The sequence below is a fragment of the Egretta garzetta genome, unplaced genomic scaffold (assembly GCF_000687185.1).
Source record: "Egretta garzetta isolate BGI_Z169 unplaced genomic scaffold, ASM68718v1 scaffold670, whole genome shotgun sequence".
Taxonomy (NCBI): Eukaryota; Metazoa; Chordata; class Aves; order Pelecaniformes; family Ardeidae; genus Egretta; species Egretta garzetta.
The window spans coordinates 315,971-340,059 of NW_009258391.1; the positions used below are offsets into that span (position 1 = coordinate 315,971).

The 24,089-nt window shown below is 40.0% G+C and overlaps 1 protein-coding gene across 1 annotated transcript in view; it reads right to left on the bottom strand.

The window, feature by feature from the left end:
* Nucleotides 1-24,089, bottom strand: part of ITGA9 (integrin subunit alpha 9) — a 213,392-nt gene that overhangs the window by 75,651 nt on the left and 113,652 nt on the right. Inside the window, exons 16-17 of the mRNA XM_035898145.1 lie at nucleotides 19,409-19,485; nucleotides 4,385-4,535 (exon numbers count right to left, since the gene is read on the bottom strand). Of these exons, the coding sequence (XP_035754038.1) occupies nucleotides 4,385-4,535; nucleotides 19,409-19,485 (228 nt within the window). The remainder of the gene's footprint in view (nucleotides 1-4,384; nucleotides 4,536-19,408; nucleotides 19,486-24,089) is intronic.

Below are 24,089 nucleotides of genomic sequence, written 5' to 3' on the forward strand. Positions count from 1 at the left end.
AGGAATGTTACACACAGCTGGCCTTGGATGCCAGGGCCTGTCTGAAATTTAGGAACAACCCACGGCTGGAAATGACAGTCAGCAATGGGATTTCCTGACCTACTCTCTCCGTAACCAGCGCTGAAATGGGGTTAGCTGATAGATTCCCACCAGCCCTTGAAGAGCAGTGACAGATTAATACTATACATTTTGGGTTATTGCTGTTTGTTTTACTATTATTATGTTATAGATGCTATCTTTATACTATTGCTATAAAATCTCATGTCATATCTGAGCTGATTTAATAAACCATGTTAACTGCCACTGCCAGGAAGCTTACCGTGCTTTTTCTGCAACTGTACTGAAAATACTCCTCTGCACTGAACAGCAGCTAACAAACGGTTAGCAAAATGCCTATTGGTGACATCAACAAGCCAGGAAGCAATTCCAATCGATGTGAAAGGCTGTAGAAATTAGTAGCAATAGCTTTTAATTCTTTTTCCAGACTCGGCACACAGCAGCGCTCTGCATTCTTCTGTAGGAAAGTGGTATCACCTCTGTTAAGTGGCTTTTTTAGACTCTGAAGTAGGATGTTTTCCTGAAGCTGAATTAAGATTATGGGACAATCAACTTTAAGGTTTAAAAAAACCCCTCAACATTAAAAAAATCTGCTCTACACAGAAGAGGGGACCAAGATTTCTTTGTCAACATAGTAAAGAAAAAAAAATATCTAAGACAACAGGTGAGGTGTCTTTCTCTCTCTTTTCTTTTTTGAAGAGAATATGATTAAACTTTCTGTATTTCAGAAGGAATATTTTTCTGAGTGGACACATTTTGAAAGCCACTGCAGTGCAGTACTTCCACGCACCTGTGAAACAACCCGCTCTCACAGACTGAGAGATTGAAACTGTGCACAGGAGTTTATCAGTGTCCAATCTTCACCAATCTCTCAAAACCACACCCAGCCTCAGCCCAGCCTTGAAAGGACTTTGTCATTTTAGCTGAATGTTTATTTTAAATAAGCAACATGAACTGTAATTGGCTTCCAAAAATCCCACCTCAAACAGTTTAACCCCACCAAATTTAGAAGTTGAAAAATAAGTTTCATAACAAAAGTGTTGTCATGTCCAATAAGAGGTACAATAACTGGCATAACTGTAAGGCAGTAAATGTAAACATAAAGGAAAAGAATTTGCACACTAAGCTACTGGAGATAAAATCCACAGCTGTATCCTAAGTCTTCAGGAATTTCACCAGTTAACAATTTTGGTATTTTATAGTTACATGGCCATTTCCCCAGAAAAGTCCCTGTATTTAAAAAGTGTGAAGGGACGCTTTGGGTGCAGAAGGACAGTGATATCTTAGTGAAGACAGCCTGTTCAAAGGGCAGTAGTGGTGAGAGAGTTAAAAGTGCTACGGGGAGTGCAGGCAGGAATGAGAAGTCAGCCGGTGCTGCATACTGGAGAGGGACTGTCTGTCAGGAGCTATGGAAAGAAAACACTGGGCTTTGTCCATGGAGACAGGGAGGCCTGGCTGCAGCACAACAGGAAAAATCAGACAGTGGAATAGGTGGAGTCTCCTAAATATCAGTCGGCGTATGCTTTTTCACCTTGCAGAGATGCAGCAAAGCCTTGCCAGGTATCACAGAATACCAGGTTGGAAGGGACATTAAGGATCCAATCTTTCTTGGCAAAAGCATGGTCTAGACAAAACGGCCCAGTACCCTGTCCAGCCGAATCTTAAAAGCATTCAGTGTTGGGGAATCCACCACTTCCCTGGGGAGATTTATTCCAATGGCTGATTGTCCTCTAGGCAGTGTCCCTATCCACCATGTCTCATGAAATCTCAAGTGCCCAGAAAGGAGAGGGGCTAGCTCCACTCTGACCCTGAGCTAGGCCACCCCATTTCTTTTCAAACACAAGATGTGGCATTTTGTCTCAGTAACTCTGTTGAAAAAAATCCAGCGTTAAACTTTTGCATTGTCAGGTTTCATTGTAACCAATTCTTAGAAAGAAACAAACCCACACTGAATCTGCTAGAAATGTCCCCACTGGGGACACAGGGAAAACACACATGGGACTCACAGCATCTTGAAAGGACTCCAGAGATAGGTTACAAAAGCCCAGCACGCAATCATCGTTCTCGGAGTCACCTTGCAGAAAAAGGATCAAGCAACCACATGGAAGAGACCATTCTCTTCCACTTTCGCATTATTCATTAAAAGGCAGTTGCTGCTGAAAGTTTCCCACAACAAGAAGCTTTTAATTCCAAAATTGCTCCACTAAGGGAAATCTTAGGAGTCATCATTTTTATTCTGGATTTTTGCCTGGGCAATGTTCAACCAGGAACAAAATCTATTTAAAGTACACGCACAGTACATATTATGCATAGATGTCAAGGGATGGAAGTAGGTTATGAAACATGGAGGCTGTGATATTTTACAAAAGAATCATTGTTCAAAGAGCTTAGGGAAAACGTAACACTGTAATTGAGGCTATAAGGTCGTAATCCAGTTTCCTAACTGGACAAATGGCGAGACCAAATTAGTTTGTCCTAAAGCAAAAGCTGGCTGAGAGGAAGTAAAACAGCCCAACACACCTGTGACTTGTTTTTCCAAAACTGTTACTAAAATAATTATCAGAAAAAAACCCAAACCTTACCAAATCAATCAAGCAGACTATACCCTGATCCTGTTTGCAAGACCTAAGGAAGAAGGAAGCCTACATGCTTCCTTGATGTGTGCTGTATTTTTTTTCTTAAATAAATGCTAGCTTCTATTAGCAGAAGACACACTGAGTAGTGAGATAACCCTACAACAATGTCATCTGCTTCCAGAAACTGCTCCTTCTAGACAGCATTCAGCACAGATGTTTCAAGTCTGCTACAGACCCAGGCTCAAGGTAAAATACCAAGGGAAACAGCACATCATCTTCAGCTTGTTCTCTCACAGTGTTGGCCAAGAAGAACAATGAAGGCAATTCGTGTTCCAGTTAATCCTTGTGTGTAAAATATTCAACATGTAAGCACAGAGAAAAAAAGAACCCACAACAACCTTTTAAAAGAACACGCATCAAGCTTTGTTTCTTTTCCAGTGCAAAGGAATGGAAACCCTCCCACTGACTTCAATGGGAGTTGGGCCAGACCCTGAAAATCTTTACATAAAACTTCCATTAAGGAGAAGTTGTGTATTGGCATAAGGCATTTCTGTGTGATCCCCTGCTTAGTATACTTAGTATACTTCAGCACATAATACTGAAGTATACTATGGATCTCTGGTAAGTATCAGCACATAATACTGAAGTATACTTCCAGCACATAATGTCTGAAAATTAAACTTATAATACAAAGACAACTTTCTGATGCTTGCAAGTGTATTAAACATAGTAGTCAAAACTGAACACTAAAAGAATTAACATGTATAAGAAATTAACATATTTTGGTTTATTATGTAATGAGTTAATTTAAGAGGTTTATAATAACTGAAATCTATCATAAAACATGACAAATAATGGCAAAATGTCATTGGTTCAATGGACTGAGTTAATCCCATACTTTGCAACAGTTGTACTACTGTTTTTAATATTGCTTTTATAGCTTGCGAAGCTCTGGGAGAGAGAGAAATGACCGTGAAAAGCAGGAACAGACAGACAATGTTGTTATGATTATACAGCTCCCATTTTGCACAATTATTTTCACATTACGTGCACTCAGACAGCTTTTGCCGCCATCAGTTCGCAAAAAGCCCAATTCAGTGTTTGTATTTCAACAATTTTACCTCCAAATGAACTCATACTAATGAAAACATCTCAGTATTTCAATCTCAATTTAAAGAGACTAAAACTCAAAATATTCACCTGACTCCATGCGGGTGAAATTAAAAGCACTTTTGAGCTCTTGGATTTAGTGATGTGCCCTTGCCACAACCCAAACTTGCACCAGGACATGAGCAAATAACAGCTTTGTATTTTGGTTTCACTAAGGAGAAAACCTAGGAGCCCACGTCAGGAGATGATCAGGACTGCTGAGTGCAATGTGGCACCACTCAAACTAGAGGTACCCTTTGTATTGCAGTGACATTTGGTACCCTACCAGTTTCCAAACCAGTCTCCTTCTACCTCTTAATACCTTAATATCTCAATCAAACAGTTTTTGTTTTTCATTAGCGCACCCCAAACAACAGTGCTGTGTCTTCTACAGAAACACAAAGGGTGTGATTTACACAGATGAAACCCACAAAATAAAAAAACTCAGTAAAGAGCCTGGAAGAAATTCAAGTCCAGTGTAACAAGAAATAACTTCCAAATGTCTCAGCAGTGTGTACCAGGCCACCCCCTGTCCCTACATCTTGCAATTAAGTTGGCTTAAAGTTAAGAGACTTGCTGAGAGCAAGATTAGCCTTTCTTACCTTTTGCCACATTTTGATGAAGAAGAGCTCCCCAGAAAAATTGAAGAAAACATTGGTGTCGTAGGCGTCATCCCCAATGTTAGAGATGGAAATGTTAAGTGAGATGTTCCTCACCGCTCCCAGGGCCAGGTAGGCAGTTTTGTCATCAACACTGTAGGCAGAAACAGTTACACTGGTTTAACTCTGGGCAACTTTCACACTCTGGTCCTTCTTTCTTCCTGCTATGGAAGCATCACAACTCAGCTGCTTAAAAGCTTGGCAGCTGGAATTCAGGAATGTGCTGTATGGCCAATGCATGGTGCAGGGGGCCATATTGGGAATGAGCAGCTCCTGAGTCCTGGTTCTGACACTGCCTTTTGTGACTGTAAGGAAAACCCATGATCCTCAAGCGGAACTATTTCATGTGACTTATTGTTAATAAGGTAATAAAAATATGAGAATAAAATAGTTGAAGACTGTAAAGTAATTGGACAGGGGAAATGCAACACGTGCAAGATATTGTGCCCACATTCAAATACACAAGCTATTTCAGTTTGTCCCTCAATAACTCAAACTTATTCTAACATTCCAGTAACTTTCTGAAGAATCTTCTTAGAGTTGTGTTATGGATAGAAAAAATGGAAAAGAGGGTCAAATAAAATCCAGAAACTGGTGTAAGTGGAAAAATGTATGGAAATTGTCCACTGAATGTGACTAATTTTTCTTCAGGTGCTTATGCTGGACCTAACATGATGGAGTCATCTTCTATAGTGGAATACCAAGGGAACGGTTGAATTAAAATGACAGCTATGTATCACGAATCAATACACTATTGTAAAATGGCATCACAGCAACATAAATATTCATACACACACATTTATTATTTGACATTTAATCATATTGGGCTGTCCAGAAGATGAGCTAACAAGTAGGAATAAAGGCTAAAGATAAATCACAAGAAAATATAAAATCAATGCACAGATCTGCAGGTCTAGGAAATAAAAGTACAGTAAGACATAATGTGAAATATATGTGGCTGTGGATTGTGAGTGTAACTTCTGCATGCAACACAGTCAATATTTATAGCATATTTGTTTCCTGTACTTCTTTTCTGATGCTCTTCATTTATTAAGCCAAAAATTATGCCTTACAGTTCAATGAGAGCTTCTTATGAGGCAGATATAAGTCTCCAGGAAATGTGTCTGCTTTCTCACACTTACGATCAACTGCAGACACCAACCCTAGTGATAATTGGACACTTACTTTCTAAATATTGTAGTTTAGAAAGATAGTTGACAGATAGTCAACTATCAGTGCAAATAAACATTTGTGAAAGTGTATGCAACACAGGATTGACTGCAAAACTAGTTTGAGAGGTCCAAATCTTCTGAGTTGTTGCTCCTTATATATCAAATTAATGGCACAACTATATGAGAGTACTTGAAAGCATTTAACCTTTTGGCCCCAACTTCAGCGTTTACTATTGAAAAGCAGACAAATTATGAAAATGCTAAACAATCTGCTAATTTTTCTAATAATCAAAAGTGCATATTTGGAAGCAAAGAAATAAAACAACCATTTATTACCATGAATTATTCTCATGAACTTTATAATCTCATTTCTTGCAATCACTTCAAAACCGAATCTGCATCTATAAAACCCATTAGCAAAATATGGAAGTATTGCTTCAGTAAGCGAAGGAACATTACAAGATATTTATCTTATGCAGGGTTGATACTAAATGCAACACATGCTACAGCATCCTCTCTGAATTGGTAGTAGCAGCACTTTGAGATTTAGCATGAAGACAAGACAATCAATTCCTACTGAATAATAAAAAAATACTCAGAATGAAATCCTATTTAAAACTAAACCCACAAAAAAAAAAGCCAAAAAAAATGCCACTGGGTTGTGTTACTCCTTTCTAAAGCTATCATTCCTCTGTTAAAAGTGCTTCATACCAAAATGATGTCTATAACAACATTTTCCTCAGCAGAGAAAGAAACCCCACTTTCTAAGAGCACACTGTAGTTGCTCCTACACAAAATTCACACACTAATAAACTCTGAAAAACCTCACTCATTTTAGGCTGGCAGAGGAGTTCAGTTCTTCCTCTGAAAGACTATATGAGACTGTGCTGTAAGTCCCATTTCAAGAGAGCAGCTTTCTGAGTCATTAAATCTGTGTACATCTGGAATGAATCAGGTTCACTTGCAGTGAGAAGAGGATTAGGAATCTCCCTGTTCACAGGGGAGCTCCCAGGTCCTGTTTGCTGCTTGAGAGAGTAACGTCATGGGGCGCGGTCAGGCTGCTGGAGCCGCTCTGCTGCCAAACCCATGCCATCCTCCTCCCACGCCTGCCATGCATTAAGCAGCCCAGCTGCCAAGTCAAAATATGTCAACTAAAGAACTGTTGTCACCCACCAGCAACAAGGAAATAAACCAAAGCCACCCCTTCATCTCAAGAAGGTATGTCAAACAATTTAAAAGAAATGTAATCAAGCAACGGCTTTCAGTTTATCTTTCGTTGGAGGAGAACTATGAAGCTGCCAACATCCTCACCATGGCCCTTGTATCCTTGCTCACATCAGGGAAGGGAGGCTAAAAGTAAAAAGAGACTCAAAAAATGAAAGAAAAAAAAAAGAGAGAAGAAAGAAGAGAAGGAGAAGAAATATCAAGGTATAATTACTTAATTGGACAGACCACCACCATCTCATTACATCAGGTACTACACATAAACAATGAATTGAGAAAAAGTTCTGGGTAGACTGTAGACGTATATATACATTATATATAAGCAACCACATTTGTACACACATATATATGTACAGGCACATGAAAAATGTCAAGCTATCAATGTTTGCATGGAAAGGGAAAGAAGTTTGACATTTGGAAGTACTAAATACCTGCAGCTTTCATTCACATGACCCAGACTTGCAGGTAACCAGCAATTCTGAAAATCAGGCTCTAAAATTCTACCATGGTTTTAAATTCACTGGGTGTGGTACTACACATCAACTGTAAATAGAAATATTTAACATCTTCCTCTTAAGTGATTAAGAGAAGGAAACTGAATTCCAGATAAAACAAGTATCGTCTTTTTTGCATGCTTTAACATTCTTTGTTAATGCCTGCGCCACATCATTACACTATGGTCAGTGAGGGAAGAAAGACCAGCTGGGAAAGGCAAACTGAAAAGATCTGCAATTTTCATTTCCCCACCCCCCAAGATGCTGCTGTTGTTATTAACGTGGGTCAGGGGAGACATAATCTGCATTCCAAAAGGTACGCAGGGACATATTTCTCTATTTCCTGCACTAGAGAGAATTTTTAAAAAAATTGAAAAAGCATTTAGCACTGCCTCTCAGCCGGCACAGATCATACACAGGGCAAGGAATGTGATGGGGTTGCACTTACCCCGTTAGTCTGGGTCACTGACTTTCCCTTTTATATTAGGAGCCTTTCTTTGCTTATGGCAAATTGACACCTACATGGATAAATCACTGCTATTGCTTGATGGACAATGGAAGTTACAGCTGGGGTCAGTTAGAATGCAAGTCAGAAAAAATGCTTGAAACAACTGAAGTCCAATCTGTCCTCCATCTCCATCAGATGAAATTAGAGTCCCACCTTTTGCTTTTAAATCAGTAAAAGGTGTGAGTGAACAACGTTGGTCCTGTGACAGATCCAAACAGACTTCTACCTTCACCAAACAGCATTACAGTTGGTCTTTGCAGTAACTACGATATTTCAATATTAATTTTGTCTTCACAGACTTTTTACATCAACCCTGAAAACCTTTCTCCTGTTGGGTTTTTATCACAGGCTCCAGGGTCAGTTGAACTTTGGGAGGAGTTTTGCAAATACTTAAACCTCAAAGGCCAATGAAAAGCTGAAACCCTCAGCTGATCTTCTGGGAATTCATTTAATGTCTCAGTGCAGAACTGAGAGCTAGCAGCCCCATAAACAAATCCAAACCAAGTCAAAAATTTTAACAACCCCACAGGGAGCAAAGCTATTGGATTTTACACCACTTGGTTACAGGGTCTTGCCATCGCATGTGCATTCAAGGTCAATTTGCTCTGCAAAGTTCACAGCCAATCTACACTAAGGGCTTGGCCAAACACTCAAGATATCCTGACTTATTCTCAGCATTAGCTGAGTTGCTGTCTTCCCCCTCTTGCACTTAAGCCTACGCTCGCAAAGGTGCTAAGAGACCTCATGCAGTTGATGACCACAGCCTATCATCTGAGACGCACTAAGCCAGTTATGGTAAACTGAGTCCATCAGATCATTTCATTAATGGTCTTTTCTATTTCTATTTCTCAAGTGGAAACTTTCCAGTGTGCTCTGAGTAGCAGATAACAGAATGTGATGGGAAAAACATAACAGAGAATTCGAGGAGTGGCCAACTGAGGTTCTGTGTCAGCAGAGCACAGTTTGGGAATAGTATCGTACCAGTATGGCTCCCTGTGACTTCTGGAGCAGAGTTGCTGTCTCTAGTGCTTCAGTGCCCATATATTTTGCAAGTTAGGAATATGACACCTTTTCCATATTTCCTACACTTTAAGTTTAAAAATGAATGTATTTGAGCAGTAAACAATGGGGGGGGAACACTCTAGAAAATCATTTTTGCTCTTTATTATGGTATTGAAACAACAGAGTGATTTCTAGTTACAGCTAGTTACCATATATTCAAAGCTTCTCTGGAAACTGTCCTCTTTCCCCCAAATTTAGTTTCTCCACATAAATTCCCCCACAACTACACAACAGATGTAACTCTCAACCACCCATGTCTTCAAACTTTTAAGCAAAAAGGACTGAGCAGGGCACAATATCCACATAAAAATGCCCCTTATCATACGACAGAAATCTGGTGCCTTTTATTATTATCAGTAATTTCAATTATACCCAGATGTTCCCAATCCTTTATAAACAGAACTGAAGAATCAATGGGGAAAGAGCCGCCTCTGTTTTCACACAGTATTTACTCCAGGGAGCAGTTTTTGGTTTAAATGGAGCTACCCTGTTTTATGAAACTGTCACATGAAAGCAATACAAAGCACAACATCTACAGAAGTTCTAATCTAATCTTTCACCTTTGAAGACACACATACAAAGCAACATCTTTTATAATGACAAGCAGCATACTTGAAGTCAATGGTACTGTGCTCCAGGGACAAAGTTGTCCCTGCATGTGTGTATAAGACAGCATCCTAAGGTTGGAACACACACATAAACTCGTTACTAGTGGCAGAAGGAAATGCAAAAGATAAGTGGTACCAGGCACATAACTGAAAGTTGCACGCACCAGCCTGACGTGACGCACAGCCTCTATGCTTTTCCTGTTTGTTAAAATACTTGAAGAGCTCTGTTAAAACAGGTGATTGTTGACCACAGATCTGGCCCTGAAATTTGAGGATGAATCAGTAACACTTTCTGACATACTGTCTCTAGGAATTAGATAATTAACAAAGCCGTCATGTAAACCATGTATTTACCACAGAATTTACGCCTTCAGAAATAGATCTATTATTAGATAGCTTCAGTTGCTTGTCCCATTCCTGGGATGGTGGGGTGCAATATGTAATTTAAAAAGTATACTCAGCTGAGCATCGATGAGGGAGGAAAAGACCAATGCCCTATCCAGCAGTCACTTTCAGATGTTAATAAAAGGCAGTTAGTCAGAAGTGAAACATTAGGAACAGTACAGGTTTGTTACTTTAGGAAATTTGTTTTGTTATACGTCAGGAGCAAGTTATGTCTAAATATCAAACATGATAAGCAATGTATACCCATATCAGCATATTTGCTCCATAGCTCATGCAAAACCAGCATGACTATTTACCTGGTGACCTGCGAGGAAGCTCTGCCTTACCAGATTTTGTAATCACAGGACATACTACAGAAAAAGTTCACGTAGCTGCATCACAAAGAGTATGTGTATATGTATGTACGTATAGATATATATGTATTCATCAGCCAAGATGTGTTCTGCAAATACAAAACAATGATGCATCTGCTTCTTGTGTGGTCTGTACAGCATCAAGAACTTCCACCTCTGGAGGCAGCTAATGTATGATGGGTGCTGCCTGAGGTTAAGCTTTTGTTTTGTTAGCTTGACATTTCATTTGCTAGAGCAAGAAACAATATGGTGATTTAAACTATCTTAGGTCCATAAAATACTGATGTTGAGATGATCACGAGGAGGGCCAGGTTATACATCAGTTCAGCAAAAAATTCAAATTATATGAAAGAACAGGTCTTTAGGGTCTAGTTCAAAAAATAAACCGCAAAATCCTACTCCAGTAGATACAGTCAAGTGGTTCTTACAAAACAAAACCAGCATTTAAGAAGTGACAAGACTGGTTTGTACAGTATCCCTGAATGATCATCAGTGGTCTGTATTAGAAAATAGAGATTGAGAATCTGTATTCATGTATGAGATGTGGACTACTGAGGTTTGGTACCACTCACCATTTGATGGCTCCACCACCATCCATATGGGTTCAATCACCATGTGTTCAAAAGGAACAGGACTGCCCACTGCTATCAAACTGGACTGACTTATTTTGGGAGAGATTTATGAAGCTCTGAGCACAGTTAACCACATGGAAATCAAGAAACCATTCCTTCATCCCCATTCACCCTCAACAAGGGAAAACATTCGCTTGTTCCCAAGGTGATGCTCCCACTGCAACTTGTGCTACATCCTGAGTAATTGTGGGCTCTGCTGGGCAGCCCTTTTGGGAAACTGCAAATCCAGTCCTGGATGAGCTACAACAAAGTTTACCATGTGCCTCTCAAACCCAGCATTCAATATACTAACAACTGTCTGTAGGTAAAAGATAAATAAATTAAATATAAATTAGAAATCAGAATTCTGCTTCCTGGATTCACAGAAAAGACTAAATTCCAAACAGAATTACAAATGTACTAATATACATGAAATGGTATAAGCATCTTTTTCATTGCAGCCTTTACAGTGCAGCAAAATACTTTGAAATAACATTAAACTCACTATAATTTATGAAATCACTTAAATCACAATGTGAAACTTGGTATGACTTTCTGAGAAAACAAAGCAATCTACTCATATCCTTTTTTCCAATGTTTTGTAGTTCTTTTCTCCCTGCAAATAACTTTTTTGATAATTTAAAGGATCACAGGTTAGGACAGCACTGGGGTAGGACCAAGTAACCAGTGGGCAGCACATGACTGCAGTGGGATCAGTCATGGCTCCGTATTTGTGTCCCGAGAGCTGGGAATATCCATGTTGGTACACCCAGCTTTATACACACAAGGTCTTGACTGAAAGCTCAAGACCACTTTCCTAGTGCTAGAAATTTTAAACCATAGCATTTGCCCATTTTTCTTTGGTTGTTTTTTGTAAAGCAGAAAATTAGCTCCATCTGAGCAGCTCGGCTATTTAGGGTAGCCTGTCTAAGATAAACAGAATGTCAAAAATATTTTTGAAAGAAGTGTTTGTTCAATGAAAGATAAAATAAGTGAAAACAAATTCTTCATCTGCTATGAATGAAGAGGAAGGGAAAAACAGATATTATCAGAGCATGTAATTAAGCTCCAAATGAAAGGATATTGTTTTTCCTCATCATGACTGTTTTGTTAAGATGCACTTCAGGGGCATAAAACCACAACGGGCATGCCATGAAACGTGAGGCCTCTCTGGAAACAAATCCCCGTTGTGTGATCAAAGGAAGATAAGTGCTGAGGCGTGAGCCTGGTCAAATTTACGAAACAGCTTTAAACCGCAGACTTGTAGCTTTTCTCCATGGGTTTGCAAAAGCCTATGATCAGTAAAAAACTTTATTAATTCTTTTTTTTATAAAACACTACTATATTCATGAGATACACGCGAAAAGTTTTTGAACTTTCTGATCAAAATGTTATGTTATTGTTCCTTTCTTCAGAAGACACTGACTTTCTGCACTGTTACTGCACTAACCTATGTTCCGTGCCATTACATCTTGTGCTGGTGAAAAGCAAATTGGACAAAGCTGTCATAACACATGTTTTTATCTACAATTTCTGGATTCCTTCAGCTCAGGTTCTGTAATAATTTGACAAATCAATATGAAGCTGCTGAGGTTCATTTTTCAAATCCAGGTGCCTAATGTCCGATGATGTGCCCAGTGAACCAGAGAGAGCCCTTCCACTGATTTTAGTAGGTCCATGAGCATATTCATCCTTGCCTCTATACACATCATTTGCAGAACAACCAGTGTTGCAGTTGCCTAGCTAGTCACCTATGTGAAATTATTCATTCTTCACTAATACAAATAATATGCTTATAAACTTCAGAGTTGTAAGCTCAAGGGTTGGGAGCGGTGGTGCACACTCTCCCCTGTCTTTTCAGGGAGGCCTGGATTAGGTACTTCAAGATTGCATCCCAAAACATCACATCAAATTATTTACCTGCCTATCAAATGCAGAGCCATGCATAAGACAAAAGTGATCACTGAAACAAAAGGAGCATTCGCAGAAAACATGTTAATCATTAGTAAGTCACAGAAGGAATGTATTTGGAAAAAAAAACACTTCTGTGGAGCTGACCAGAAGATACTGGAAAACACTTTTTCTTCATAAATTACCATTTCATTAAAATGGAAACATTTCAAAGTCAATTAAGTTTTTGACAGACTGTGGTTTTGTCCATTCTCTGGCTAATTCCAGAGGGACCAACAGAAGCAGAAATAGCCCAGGTCACAAACTTGTCCTTTCACCTGGAAAGGGGCATTTCTCAAAAATCCCATTCCACAAGAGAACTTGTGAAAGTATTGACTCCAACTCAGAAAACCCCACAATTTGAAAAACCTTGAAAATTTCTGCATAATGCACCTGTCACCCCTTTGGCTTACTATGACTTTTGCTTGCAATTTCACATTTCCAAAATAAACAATATGCAGCAGTATATATGGGAATCCCAGCCAGTCTGTAGGGGAAGAACATAAATTTGAGTCTGACGAATGCTGGCCATTAAGGATGCTCTAAACCAACACGTAAAAGCAAGCTGTTTATTCCAAACAGCCAAACATACACTCAGAAGCATTCCAATGGGTGAGTAATTCTATTTTTAATGACGGATGAAGGGTAACCTCATGTCACATAAATATATGGAAGACAGACTTCCTCCTGGAACCTTCTCAGGAATAGCAATATTTATTACAGGATTTTCTGCTGCTGTAATATTTATTATAGCACTATTTATTACAGCATTTTCTATCCAAGGGGGCTCATAGTCCTGTGTTTACAACCTGATTTACGCACCACACGCACAGCTTGTGCTGAAACACAGCAGCTACATGACATGCCGCAACATCATCTTTCTTCTTGTACTGTTTGGTTTTGGTAAAACGGCCCTATTCATCGCAACACACGGGCTGTCAGTATATTTACACAGCCATACAGGATTTCCTTCCTAGCTGCATCTTGCAAGGAAGCCACCACCCATTCTGCTCTGGTCTTTTTAGCTGGTTTGTTTATTATAGCTGGAAGAAAGTCTGTTTTTTCAAACACCCTCACTGTTACTCAGATGTCTTCTCCATGGTTTTCACTTGGTTCCCATTACAGCCTAAGCAGGGGTTGATGACTACCATTTCCCTTGCAGAGTGCCAGTCAGATGGACAGGCATCAGCTCAGGACCTGAAACTGCCTTGGTATGTCAGACAAGATGTGTGTTCCCGTCAACCCTGCTCCCTCAGCACTTTCAGGATCTTAAAAGACCAGAGCGCTTTTCTTCCATATAAAGTACCAGAGGAGTGGATTAGCAGATTTTAAAGGCAGGGAGGTCTAATCTACAGAACACCCACTTCAGAGTTTCCCCCAGCACATCTTGAGGAAACAGATGCAGTTCAGCTTTGAAATAAGTAGTTTCGGAGAGGCTCAATAAAAATGTGCTATTTGCTCCAGATACCTGATGGAAAAGACATTTGCTGTGCTGAGAAAACAGAGCAAGACATTGAAGTCAAGCATGATACGTAATAAATATATTTTTAATATTAAACAATATTTGAAAATAATAGCTAACAGAACACTCTTTAATTACACTTTGCTTTTCAGTACTGGATTGCTGGAAAAGAAAACTAGTTTCCTATTGCTGCCCCAAAGCTACGGCCATAAAAATTAAGTTTATTGCAAAACATTCTATTCCTATTTCTCTTATTGTTTCAGGTTGTGTCATTAAAGTTACCTGTATGCAATACATAAATACCTTCTTTACACTAAGATACTTTTAAGACTCAGATACTTTTATGTCTCTTCCTTTAGAAATCTCCCCCCTCTTCCTCCCCAACACAGGGCCATTACTGCACGGATAGGGCCAGATTTCGTTATCTCCTATGACAGCTGCAAGATTTAACACTGGAGACTCTTTGAAGGGGAGGCAAGGAGTAGTCTCTCTGCTCTGTGCTGCCAAAACCTCACATGTTTATTCTTTAAGAAAAATGGATTTGAAAACAGTCAGAACTGCAAAGATGAAACGCCTTGCTTCTGCTCCTTCTCCCAACACTGCCTTCACCAAGTCCCCAGCACACGCTGTGGCTCCTTTTTCCTTACTCTTAAGTTGCCATCTGTAGTTTTAGACTAACAACACTCATACTCCCATGAGTAAGTCCAGGCCAACCACTAAAAAGACCATTTGCAGCAATACCAGCACACACCACTGTAGCTGTCTCTATGTGCTATCTTGTAATGTCTAACATAGAAAGTTAAATCCCCACAGTTTGCTTTGCCAGGTCCAGCCTTCAAGATTACTGTCCCTTCTCATGATGCTGCATGTTCTTACTGGCAGAGGTGCCATCATCAAGAGGTGACGAGCCCCACAGGCAGGTTTTCAGCCACAGTGCTGGAAGACACCCACAACCATCTTAGGCAGGTGTTTCAATGTTGGCAAAGAGCTGGTTTTTGCTGAGACAATTTTGCTCAGGTTGCAGAGGGAATTTACCTCAAGACAAGTCAGAAAACTGCAGAAAAACTGGTTGGAAGGGATTTCTAGAGGTCATACAACCTATCCTCATCCTCCTTGACACAGGACTATTGCCAGCAACAGATGAGGTCAGCGGGGACCTCATCTAGCCAAGTCCTGAAATCCAGGATGGCAGAGCACACCATCTCTGAACACCTTATTCCCATGCAGCACAAACTGCCTACGCAAGAAGGTTTTTCCAAGTCTCTGATCTGAACCTGCCAAGCCACAAGGCCATGACTCTAACCCCTCTTGCCATCTGCCACAAGCAGGAAGAGTTTGGCTCCTTCGTTCCACAGTCCCTTCAGGGAAGTTGGGATAGGTTTACATGCAAACTGATGCTAGTGAAGGTGGACAAGCCTTAAAGAGATTCATCTGTTAATGGAAAACAAACCTTTCTCTTTCCAGAATAAATGCATTCTACCTCTTCTTCACTCCAGTACAGCATGTTACCCTGATCTTCAGCCCAAGCCTCCAAGGACACCTTTCACTATAACAGAAGTTTTAAAATAACCAGAATACCGGAATCACCACAACCCTCCCAAATCTTTGCAAAAGCTTCCAGATGGAGTTAGAAGGCTTTAAGGTTTTTTTCCTCATCACCCACTTTCAAGCAGTCCTACCCTACCCTCTTCTCCAACTTCACAGTGGAGGGTTTCAGCTTACCCAGCAGCCCCGTTTCCACATGCAGCAGCACCTCGACAACAGGAAATAATGAGGCAAACCCAATCACATCTGGTCAGAAGAGCAGTGAAGTTTCTAACTTAGGCATGCAGATTTGCTTGTTTTGAGCACTTTGGGTAAATGGCCACATATTAGGTCGTTACCTAGACCAAGGTTAACATCCCAGGCTGTCTATTTCTTATTTATCAAAGTGCAGTGCTCCCAAATTGAGGGGACATGAATAAATTTTAAGAAGAGAAGGAGGATCCCAAAAAAGCAAAATCAGAGCAGACCTGGTTAGCTCTTCCCAGCACAGTCTGGTTTTCCTATTAGTCATTTGATATGCAGGTTTGGCATCTTCAAAGCTGGGTGCAATCTTTTAACTGGGTAATTCTAGTGATTCAAACGCATCCCAGGTGAACTCTAAACTGGAGTAGCTTGTGCAGTTCCTGAGCTCATAAGAGTGACCTCAGCAAGCAATTCTCTCGATGATAATGTAATCTGAGCTAAATTCCTATGCACATAATATGCTCTAACCAGCACACGTTTGAAAGCATATTGTATATTTAGTGATGGACAGAACTATACCTTACAATATATAGTGCTCTCCACAGCTTTTGGCTCTAACAAGCTACAAATTCATGAAAAGTGTGTAGGAACAGCCAGACCACGTTGGTCCATCTAGCAGAGTGCCCTGTTTGCAACCATGTCTAAAAGCAAGAGGCCTATGGAAGAGCAAGGCAAGCACAAAGTGATATTTTGCTGATATATTTCTGCAGCTTCCAGCATTCATATTTGCCATTTCTCTACCATGTAACTCTCAGCATTTATAATATCCCCAACAGTAAAATCCACAGATTAATCACATGCTTTGCAAAAACATACCTCCTTGTTTGTTCTTTCATTGCTCTAAATAGTTTAGTAAGATTAGCAAGCTTTATCACCTTGCTATTCATTTTTAGCAGATTATTTCCCTGATCATTTACGAATATGCTGAATACCACTGGCCCCCGCACAAGCACTTGTGGAGTTTTCTCCAGCAGGAAAACAAACTATTTACTCTTCCTTTTAATAAGGTAGTAATGCTCAGGTGCCATTCCTTTCAGACCTGGGCAACTTACTTTGTGAACATTTGGTGAAAAATCTTAGTAAGAGTCTTTTGCAAGCCCAATCCCTGAACACATCCAGTAGACATCTTCAAAGAGCTGCAGCAGGTCTGAGAGACAGACAGCACTTACCGCTGCCTTCCCACAAACATCCTGTTTATTTCAATCCAATGTATTTGTGTGCCATTAATTGCATTTTTTCCAATAATAAGTCCACCCAATTTAGTCAGAGATGATTATTTAGACAAAGGCATTGCCAGAGCACTGGAACAGGCTGCCCAGAGGGGTTGTGGAGTCTCCTTCTTTGGGGATATTCAACACCCGCCTGGACAACGTCCTGTGCAACCTGCTCTGGGTAAACCTGCTTTAGCAGGGGGGTTGGCCAGAGGTCCCTTCCAACCCCTGCCATTCTGTGATAACCTTGCTAACAATGAAGTCAATTTATTAGTGCAGATAGTAACAAACAAGTCACATTTTTTGCTCTTTCTACAAAGAAAAAAAGCCTGGTACACAGACTTAGCATAAACAGGAATAATATGGAAAAATGCTGATAGGATTCTTTAGCACAAAACACATGGGGCTGGAAAAAATACCATATTCTTCAAGACAGGCACTTCTCTAAAATCAGAATCCATAGCATGATAGCATGTTTTTGTATTTTTACACATAATAATAATGATCTGTTTTATTCAGAGATACCCATTGTGTTATGTTTCTTAATAACTGAAGCTTACACAGCCCTTTAGCTAAAGAAAACCCATTCTTTGCAGGCTTGATGGATTTGACGACATCCTGTTTATTTCAAACAGGAGTTCAGTGTGTCGCTGGATAAAGAAGGTTTGAGAGCATGTGTTCAACGTTTTTCTATACAAACATAGAAACTGTATTTGAATATACTAAGCTTTTTTTGACAGTTGTGGCTTTTAAATTGCCAAGATAACGTAAATAACAGCCGTAAAAATAAACAGTTTAACGCTCCAGTTGCAAATACAGCTCTTAACTGCTGTGATTACTATACACTGACTGACAAGTTTTTAGGACTTGTCTCTTGCTTTGTATTGATTATTTCTCAACTGCAGGACAAAATCCCTCACTGGCTTCCCTAGTCCACACAGACATGTCTCCAGCTCTCAACAAATTTTGCTCACCGCAAAGATTAAGCGAAAGGTGAAAAATCCAGACTAATCACAGTCAAAGCTTGGACTCCGCAACCTGAGATGTAACCCTTCTCCCAGCCAATCCCTCAAAACATTCCTGTGGACTTCAGTCCTGCCTGGAGAAATCTGTAACTTCTTATACTTGACTTTGGTTCAGTTTTGTTTCCAGGCAGGGTTACAGCATGCTGTAGACTTACATAAACTGTGTGTATATCTCCTACTACTTCTTCCTCTTTTTTTTTTTTTTTTTTTTTCTTTCCTAAAGCAGGGGAATCTCTTCCTATCTCCTTCCTGACCTTAAAGCAAATCATTTCACAGAAAGGCACACAGATACAGCAAAACCTCTGGCACACAATTAAATAACTCGCATCAGCACTTCCACCTCTAAAACCGTGCTGGAAAAAGGGAAACAGAAGTGATGTGTAAAGTTCACCTTTAGCCTGATTTATCCCGAAACTGAATAACTACATCCTGGCAAAACAATAGACATTTTCCTAGGATCACCAGTCATAAGGGACAGAACATAAACTTCACCTCTGGTCTATCTGATGAGGTTTATTATCCCAGAAGAAAGTGAAATCAGACACCCCTCTCTAAATTGCTAACTAGAAGAATCTGACAAAGGGAGCAGTATTTCAGTAGAGTTAGCAAAACTACAGGTTCAGAAAAAGATAAGTTGAAGAGAATAATTTACCATGTTCTGAGGGGTTTTTTTAACCTTCCATGTGACATTTTTTTCTGAACAAAAATGCTTTTCTGCAGGCAGTTTTACTCCTACCATGTCATAAACAGTATTTTATCATCTTTGAAAAATTACATGGTCCACACTGGTACTTGATTTGGGCATGCATCTTTACTTTCCCTGCCCCTCTCTGCTATGCTATTTTTTTTTCCTCCAATTTTGTCTATTGTGATTGAGGACGTGAAGGTGTCTTGCTCTGTATGTGCTCAGGAGTTCATATTCTGTGTACATCTCAAGACCCTTCTGCACTAAAGACGGCATCACTGTCATCATCCTTCTAGTCTGGATATAAAATGCGTGTCTTTGTATTCTGATGTTTCAGTGCCATATTACGTAAAATGAATGGCATACTAGCTTGCAAGAAAGAAAGAAAGAAAAAAGTTTACCTACTCACCTAGACAGCAATAATTTACCCTGAAGTTTCAAATCAGCAGCACAGTCATCAGATTGACAGTTCCTCTCAAAAACAGTCTGTGAAAAACAGAGAAAAGAACTGTTACAGCATAAAAAGAGTAAGATCAAAATTCAAAGATGGAACATGCTTGGATGAAATAATAAACCACCAAAATCTGTGACACAGGAATATATGGTGTGAGTGTTAAGGGAATTCAAGGGCAGGCAAATCTCCTCTTTATCAGAACTGGTTTTATTCTCTTCTAACTGAACAAGAAATTTCACCAAAACCAGACTCAGAGGTTTTCCTCAATCCATTCCCACTTCTCATCTGACACGAATTACTGATCACACAATATTGCTGGCACTCTTCTTTCTCTTCCCAATGCATATGCATGAAAGTGAAACAGAAAATAAACTATTTATGAAACTATTTCCAGTCCTAAGAATTGCAAATGAGGACACCATGCACCAGCATATTCACTAGCCTACATTAAAGGTAAGGAATTAAACCTTTTTTTTTTTTTTTTTAGGTTTTATGTATGGTAGGAAATACTTCTGCCATCCTGCAAGCAACAGAAAATTACAAAGACTGTTATATGTACCAGTCATACCATCAAATAATGGAACCCCTGTTTATCTTGTGATCTCTGGTAAACAGTATCATTTAGAAAATTTAACAAATTGATAAATCTAAGAACTGTGAAAGGATGACATACCACTAGACACAGACATGCTATTTAAGCAGCAAAAAGAAGGGGAATACGTAAGAAGTCTATTGAGCCTATGCAAATCTCTACAGTGGTTTGTCATGGCTAAACGAGGCAGCCACCAGTGAGTGAAAGAAGAGGACAGGAATATGTTCCTGGCATCCAAGAAACCCAGATACTGTCAAGATCATGGTTACTTTCCCCTGCTGTTATGAACAGAAACCAATACCTTTCTGAACATCTGACTTAACTTTTCAGGCTGGAGGATTTATTCCTTCAGAGTTGTAATGCTCTTCAGCTTACCAAATGTTCAAAGGATAAGTATCCAAAATGAGGGTTGCTAACACTGTTCAGCTAGGAAACCTGGCAATCCACTGGTCTCTTCCTTTAATATGAAAGTTCTGTTCTACAGGCTTAGCTTCATGACTTTTGTTACCAAAGTAAATATATTTCAAACATAAATGCAAAGGCAGAGCAAATCTGAGCAGGACACAATGGTCAGATAAGGTTGGAGAGACTCAGGGGAAACAAACAAACAAAAAAAGAAGATACAGAGTTAATATAGTGTTAATACATTTTTTAAGAGCTCTGCCCAACTGTATCAGGACTGGAGAAAGACTTTGGATCTTAAGCCCAGAGGGCATGGAGATTTCTAGTCCTTGTCTCTCCAGGAAGATTCTTGGCTAAGGAGGCAACTTGCTGTCTTTTTTCTATATTGTCAGAGCTCTCCAAAAAGGAGTGGACCTTTATGAAGTTAACTGGTGTTGGACTAGCAGATATCAAACTATGTTGTAGGTTGTACTGAGCTGCAAAATGAAGAAAGATTGGAGTTGCCCAGTTCATTTGGGGCTATTTACTTTGCCCTTTCATTTTCCTTTCCCACCTTTTGCTTTCTCAGAACCTCAGAAGTGGAAATTGTTGAGGATTTAAACACAAGGACTGAACTTACCCTTCCTCCTTAATAAAGACTACAATGCCAAAGGACAAGAATAGCCCTGAGACAGGAACCGGCACAAGGTATCCCTCTCAAAACATGGCACATTTCACAGGTATAGTCTCAAAAGTCCTCAGAATTAATCCTCAACCACCATAGCAGCTATATATAGGAAAGACCATTTGACCTTCAGAGGAGAAAGAAAAATAAACTGTAAAAATATTCTTGCCTGACAGTTTCCCTATTTGCACTACAGAAATCTTGGCAAAGCAAACAGAGCAATCAAAGATATGACCTGCACATTTCAAAGAATAAAGTACTATAAGTACATTTAAGTAACTACCTAATAATCATGGAATTTTGTTACTAAATCTGTAATTGCGGTTCTTCAGAAAGAATGAACAGTACCTTGTTTTCTAAAACTACTCAGCATGTATCTCTTCCAACATGTCATGCACTAGGCAGCAAGCTACTTTGAAACACATTGGGAGTATTTCATTATGTAATGGAAACCCAAGTTCCTACACAGGACTGGGATGGAAGTAAGAAATAAGGACGATGAGTCCCCAGATCCATAACTGTGTGGGAGTGAACCCTTTGCTTCTGTTCAGGTTTGGGGGGATAATGGATTTGCAGTGCAGCCAGCTGCTAAGACCCATTGATGCAGCCACAGCTGGTTCAGCAGCCCACTTCCACTGCAGGCTTAATGACATCTATGGATTATTTTGCTATTTTCTGGTACTTCCCTGGTCTAGATAGATGTTGACATGACTCTACTCCACCTCCCCTTTTTGTGCATCTCCTAGAGCCTTGACCCTGTAGCTTCTCAGAATCCACTTCCTCCCTTTTCTTCTCTCATATCTTGAGCCTCCCCTTCCTCAGCCTGTTGCTGTTTCTGCCTGTTCAAATCCCTCCTAAGGAATTAAGGGGTAAACACACTTTAAGTCATCATAACATTTGTGAACACTGCTTATATATTCTGTTACTGTACCCTTACTTGGTCTACTTGGGCTGTGACTTCTTTGGGACAGAAACTGCACCTAACTCAATGCTGCATGTTGTTAGAGCAGGAGTCCATTCTTGGGATATGCACAGGCCCTACTACAATATAATCACTAATTTTAACTCTAGGCAATCTTTAAAGTGGTTTCAGCTTTACAATACCAGTTTTAGAGATTTATCGAGCTCTTTACAAGAGGACAAGGTAACAAGTGGGCTGTATGTATTATTCAGAACTGGAAAAAGGGAAGTAGGACAAAACATACTCATTGCACTGTGGAAATACTTCATAATTTTTGCAGTTCCTGTTACACAAAGTGAAAAGGAGCAATTCTGAACGGTGGTTTTACTGAAGTTCAATTGATTCTTACTGGATTCCATTTATATTGTGCCAAGTACCTCAAAGTTTTGAATATGTATATCAGAGATGTTTAGGAAGCTTCTTTACGTAAGAAAGACATACAAGAAAAATTTCAATGGGTTGGGGGTGGGAAGACAGGCAGGGAAGGGAATGAGCAAAAATTGTCCTGAATGAGAAACACAGCTGCAGCTCTTATCTCAAGGTCACCACACTTTTGTCTGGCATTTGCAGGAGAGAAATAGGTGCTTGTGTGCTCAGTAGCAGGGACAGGATAACCTCAATGTTTCTAGGACACATTTTACTGTACAAACACAAAGCTAATGTAAAGTGCATGCACGGTGAGTCTGTCAGGCTTCCTGCTATCACCAGATCTGCAGCAAAGCACTAGAGCAAATCCAGTGTTTCCAGGGTCCATGATTCCTCTCTGCGCCCTCTCCTGCTGCACAGAACCCAGCCACTACAGGGAACTGCTCCATAGCAGTTCCCACCAGGTCACCAACTTCCCAGATAAACCCAGTCCTCTCAAATCCTGCGTGGCAACTTTTCAGGGTAGAAAAGATGATGCTTCTTGGGAGGATGCTTCGAGGAATGTGGCAGATGATAGATATATCCTGAAAGGTTAGCAGAGGCGGATGTTGCCCATGTCCTCCAGAGGGTAACTCAAAAAGCCTACATTAAAATATGCATATTATACAGAGTGAATATACACATCTGTACACAATTAAATATACAGTGAGGAGAGACCTAGAGCCAGCTGATAAGGAAGGGGGTATGTCTAGACAGGCATTTGGATCAGGGCCTCAAAGCAAGTAACTTTGTGTCTCTGCCTCTTGAAGAGAGGTAGTGGATTAAATTCCACATTTTGTGGTGAAGGCCAGAGGTAAATGTACAGTCCTCTGCCTCAGGAAGTAGTAGTAGGATGAATCCCTAGTTCCTGCATCCTAAGGCATCCTAAGCACAAAGCTGCTGGGTATTGGGTGTGAAAATATTCTCCTTTTCCCTCCTGCTGATGGTGGACTGCTAAGGAATGCTGCTAGGAGGTAAAAAAAAGAAAGAAGGAGCCTGGCTGCAGCCTAGTGATCAAAGCTGTCTGTTCAGAGGAAGGTGATCCGGGATTTCAAACCTGGCACACTAAATTGCTTCACTTTCTTTCAATGGCTATCTAAAATTAAACACATTGATGTTTCGGGGAGTAGGGAAGAGAACAGGAAACAGAGAAAACTGAAAAACCCCTGTGTTTATGGCACTCCTGCCCACGGAAAATACTGGAAATCATCCAATAAACAATATTTTTAAAAAAGTATTTCAAGACATTTAACCTCCCAAAATTCAGGGAAGCACATGGAAGTTTCAGGTTGTAGCCAAAATGTGTAATCAAGACTTTGAGAGGTTGCCAGTACTGTCTTCCAGTAAGAGTTGTGCCCATCCTTTCACAGGAAAGAGGAAGTGACAGCTGAAGGGCAATGCTTGAAGAGAAGCGGGAGAAATGGGATTCTCAAAAGAACCCTTGAAAACATGGCGGTTTATGGTCTGGATAAAAAAAACAGCAATTCACTCTGGATCAGGCCTTTAACTACTTCCTCACACATCACTCTACAAAAGGTTCAGATCGCACCTCTTAAAAGGTGGCAGAGCTGGCCTTTGGTAACTGAGGATCCATTCCTTTAACTTCATAAAC